At 47.6% G+C, this 5000-nt stretch overlaps 1 protein-coding gene across 1 annotated transcript in view; it reads right to left on the bottom strand.

Annotated features, from left to right (window-relative positions):
• Nucleotides 1-3648, bottom strand: part of LOC119572499 (toll-like receptor Tollo) — a 5147-nt gene extending 1499 nt beyond the window's left edge. The window contains exon 1 of the mRNA XM_037919611.1: nucleotides 1-3648. This exon is cut by the window's left edge and continues 1499 nt beyond it. Coding sequence (XP_037775539.1) covers nucleotides 1-3464 — 3464 coding nt within the window. The 5' untranslated portion in view covers nucleotides 3465-3648.
• Between the last annotated feature and the right edge of the window lie 1352 nt (nucleotides 3649-5000).

Below are 5000 nucleotides of genomic sequence, written 5' to 3'. Positions count from 1 at the left end.
CGGAGGTCAGGGTCGAGGTCCCGCGCCGGGATCTCGCCCAGGACGATGACGATGAGTCTCTGTCGCCGCTTCTTGAGAACCTCGTGATGGGCGCTTTTGAACTGGAATCTGCACCATTCGTTCTCGATGAAGTTCTTTGACAGGACGATTATGGTGCGCCGTGAGGACTCCACGGCTTCCACGATTGTCTCGGCGATGTAGGCGGTGACGGGGAAATCGCGATAGTGTAAACACACGCGATATGGCCTGTCTCCACGCTCTAGCTCGCCGGCTAATACCTGGTTGACCCAGGCCTCGTCTTTAGAGCTGTAGGATACAAAAGCGTCGAATAATTTATCTCGGTCGTCGGAGGAGACATTCTTGTGGCACATCCTATAGCCGCACTGCGAGTAAATCCACACGCGGATGGTGCCACGGTACACGAAACACAACAGTAGGATAACCACGACGACGAAGGCAACACATGTAGCAATAACTGGATGCAACAAGTTGTCCAACACTATGGGCCGGACGACAGTCGAAGATGAAGAGGTGTTCATGCAGGTCGTCACGTTGAATTCCATGATGTAAGAACCAGGCTCTTCCTCGGCTACGTCGGTGTAGCACTTGATTTCCCTCGCGTCCGACACTTTCCTTTCGTTGCCGTTCAGCCATATACCGAAGGACTCGACAAACTGGCACTGGCAGGACCACTGGTTGGTGCTCAGGGAGACGCGGCTGAGGTAGGGGTTGTCTACCAGTCTCCACACGGGGAAATTGATGAGGTGGTTGTTGTGGAGAGTGAGGACCTCGAGATGGAACAGCGTAGCGAAGGTGTGTTGATGGACGTATCTCAGACGGTTGTTGTGAAGGTACAATTCCCTGACAACCTCGAGGCCTTGAAACTCGTTCCCTCGCAGTGCCTCAAGGAGGTTGTCCTCGAGGTGGAGCGCCGTCAGCCGACTCAGACCGCTAAAAGTTTCGTTATCGAGGGACCTGACGTTAGAAGCATTAACATACAATATTTGTAAATGCTTACGGCCGATGAAGGAGTGAGACGAAAGGTTCCTCAGGTCGTTGCCATCCAGGTAAGCCTGCGTGGCATCCATGGGAATGCGGTCAGGCACTTGTTGCACGTCCTGCTGAGAACAATCGACAATATTTGATCTCCAAGACTGATCGTGGTAACACCCACACCCATCCGGGCACGTCATCTCGCAATCACACGCGTCGAACTCACAGCAGTGACAGAGAGCGAAGCAGTGCGTCTCATACTGACAGAGGAACTGCGAGGGGTTCACGTCCACGAGAGGAATGAAAGCTCCCGTGCGAGCAAATGGCATCTGACAATAAATGCTCTCGAGATCCATAATGGTGGGGTGCTGCCTACGGTGTTCCAATGCATTAATCCGTTGCAGCCATTCCATATTACAGTCACAGATGAAGGGATTCCCTCCCAGGTAGAATTCCGGAAGGGACTTTCCGAACGGCACGGGAGAGAGCCTCAGTGCTGACATGTCCATCCTCGACAGCTGATTGGCAAACAGGTCAACACGGGTCAGATTCACTTTCTTGAAGAACGTGAACGGCTCGACAACTGAAATTTTATTATCGTTCAAAAACAACAACTGAACACTATCGGGAATCTGGATGCTGTTGATGTACTGCAGCTTATTAAAACTAGCATCAAGAGTTTGCAAATTCAAGTCATGTCTTTCTTGAAAATTTCCAAGCTCACTGATTTTGTTTTTATGTAAATCTAGCCACTCTAGACTTTGGGGAACGAAATGGTAATCAAACACTTCAATATTATTATCAGACACATTCAACCACAACAAATTTGGCAACTTTTCAAAAAGCCCATTTATACTAGAAAGCTGATTTGCATCAATACGAACTGCTTGCAAATTCAAATTTTTATCAAACGTGCCAGTTTCAATGGCCGTTATGGAATTCTTTGCTAAATTTAGTATCTTAAGGGAAGGGATATCACTAAAAGTGTCTTTCGTTAGATTTCCCCTAATCTTGTTATTCACGAGCCTAAGACCGTACAGGAATTCCAGACCCTTGACAGGCATGTTGGCAAGATCCGAAATCTGGTTTTCCCCGAGGTCCAAGGTCTTCAGATATTTCAGATGACCCACAGCCTCTGGGATGGCCGTCAACTCGTTCCCGTTGAGGTTCAGGTCCGCCAGGCTGCTCAAATTCTTCAGAGAATTTGGACCCACTTCGCTGATGTTGTTGTTGTCAAGAGCTAAGAAACTCAACACACCGACTCCCTGGAAAGCCTTGTCGGGTACGCTCGTCAGCTGGTTGTACGAAAGGTCAAGCGTATGCAGGTTGACGCAGGCTGCAAACGCTGCTGCGGGTATCGTCTTGAGCTGGTTGTGGGAGAGCCTGAGGAACTGCACTGTGTACAAGTCGCTGAAAACCTGCTGGTTTAGCTGAGAGATTTTGTTGTGCGAGAGATCCAGCAGCATGAGGCGGACGAGCCCCTGGAAGATGGAGGACGTTAACCATTCGGATTTGAGTTCGTTGTAGGAGAGGTCGAGCTCGACGAGGTGATCGAGCCCCCCGAAAAGCCCCGGCGCCAGCACGGAGAGGGAGTTGTTCCTCGCCCGACAATACATGAGGCCTGGCGTGTGCGCGAACGCGTCCTCCGGCAGCGCCACCAGACGGTTATTTGAAATGTCGAGCGTGTGTAGACTCCGCAGACCTTGGAAAGCATTGTCGTCCACCTTACCGAGTTCGTTGTTCTGGAGATACAAATGCTGCAGCTGCTCGAGGCCCTGCAGCGAGCCTGACACCAACACCGTCACGTCGTTGTGAGAGAGATCGAGCGAACTGACGTCGGACCTGCAGGAGGACACACTTCTGTCCGAGGAACCCCCGCCGAACCCCAGCTGCGTGATGTCCTGCAGGTGGTTGTGACTTAGATTGAGCAGTTTGAGGTTGGCGAGGTGGCAGAAGGCACCAGCTGGCAGTTCCCAAATATTGTTAGTGCTGAGATCTAACCGCTCCAGCTGGTGCAGAGGACGGAACACTTCTGGCTTGGCGGTCAAGCTCATTACGGGCCAGTCCAAGTTTCTAGTCCGAAGTGTTAAATTTCTTAAATTTCTGAGATTAATAAACGCATTATCCTTCAGTTCACTAATCTTGCAAAATTCCACATTGAGTTCCCGCACTCGCACAAACCCTGACAGGGTGTAGGGTGACAAGACACTCTGGAAATAGTAGACATCGTTGCACACAAGAGACAAACGCGCAACAGAGTCCACCGCCACACTCGTAAGATTCGCGACTCTTAAATCGTCGTCAAGAGTCTTGAGAGAGCAAGTGAGAGCTCTCTCTCGGGCATTGATGTCTTGGTTCGTACACTCCTCGCTATTATAGTGCACAACCGAAGAGTCACAGCACACAATAAACGCTAACAGTTGCCACACAGTGACCAGCACTTTGCCATCTCTGCGGCTAACACTCCACATTTTGATTGGCAAATTATTTCACTGCAAGTAGAAATGCCATGAGAGACATTCCCGCAGACAGGAGGGAAATTGTAAAGTCTCGAACTTTGTACGGACCAACATTACCGCACGGTAAGTGGGTAGTGGAGCGTCATGGTCCTTCCCTCCCACTGACTCAGCTCATACTGCCTTCCCGAGCCGTATTCTGGCCGTAGTGTTGGCTGTGACCGACTGGCGGAGAGGTGATCGTACGTCTGGACAACACGACCTCCGTTTCCATATATCCACTTCTCTTTCATAATTTATTTTCGTTTTCTGTTATCCTCTATCTTTGGGAATTACTATTCGCTTTTAGTCAGGATGGTATTTCCTTTGGATTGGCAGGTCGTACTGAATGTTTGTATTACCCGTTCACGTTAATATAGAATATGTAGAGAGAGTTTCGAGATATGGTATGTGGTACTCCCTCATAGTGGCACATGTAATGAATACTTTTAAAGCTAATATGTTTGTCTGAACATTTTTAAGTTTATCCAATTGGATGTTGTAGTGACGTCACTAATGTATATGCTGAATTAGTTAAAGTTTGGCAAATCGAAGTGCTAGAAATTATTTAAAATAAATAACTTCGAACTAATGAAATGGCAATATCCGAAAATGAATTGTACATGACGACTCTATTGATATAATCGAAATTGCGGACATTACACATATTGCTTGTTAAGTAAACAACATTGCAGATGCATTCTCATAAAGAACACGAAAGCCACGGAGAGTAAATAATCGCTCTCAAAACAGTAATGGAAAAAGGAAATAACAAGAGCACTCTCCCCCACCGCAAAAGTTCCCGACTCCTCCCCCTCCCCCATGACACCATCCCCCCTCCCCCTCCCCCTTCGAACCCATCCCCCCTTCGAAATAACACAAGAACTCCACCTCCTCAGCAAGAACTCCGGCAAAAAAAAGAGAGAGAAAAAACGAAAAACGATAAATCACAATCTTTGATTTATTAAAAGAAACACAAGATAAATCTCGTTTCTATCTAATTTTCTCCTTATTAATTATTCCGTTTCCGTGTTCGAGTGTTAAAAGTTAATTATACATCGTTCTCGGCACAGCGCTAGAGAGAGAGAGAGAGAGAGATAGACTGATAGGCAAAAAGATAGATAGATTGAGAGATAGTGACAGTCATACACTCAGAGAAACAGACAGTCAAAGAGAAAAGACGAAAACATGCGTGCAAGAGAGAGAGAGAGAGAGAGAGAGAGAGAGAGAGAAAGAAAGAGAGAGAGAGAGAGAGAGAGAGAGAGAGAGAGAGAGAGAGAGAGAGAGAGAGAGAGATGAAGACAGAGAGAGCGAGAGCGAAAGCGAGCTGGAGGGAGGGGGAGGGGGGGGAGCGAAATGCCTTTTGAGAGGCGGTGCTTATTATTATACCCTCCACGTCGTTAGTCTATTTGTTTATACCCATGACTAATGTTTCTTCCCTTGTGATTTGGATAATTTTGTGTTTGTTTTAATAATGATTCTTTTCCTCTTTTTTCTTCTAAAATTTCTCTT

Source organism: Penaeus monodon, chromosome 1 (genome assembly GCF_015228065.2).
Source record: "Penaeus monodon isolate SGIC_2016 chromosome 1, NSTDA_Pmon_1, whole genome shotgun sequence".
In the NCBI taxonomy this organism is placed as follows: Eukaryota; Metazoa; Arthropoda; class Malacostraca; order Decapoda; family Penaeidae; genus Penaeus; species Penaeus monodon.
The sequence above is the reverse complement of the archived record's forward strand: the minus strand, read 5'-3'. Positions and strand labels throughout refer to the sequence as shown.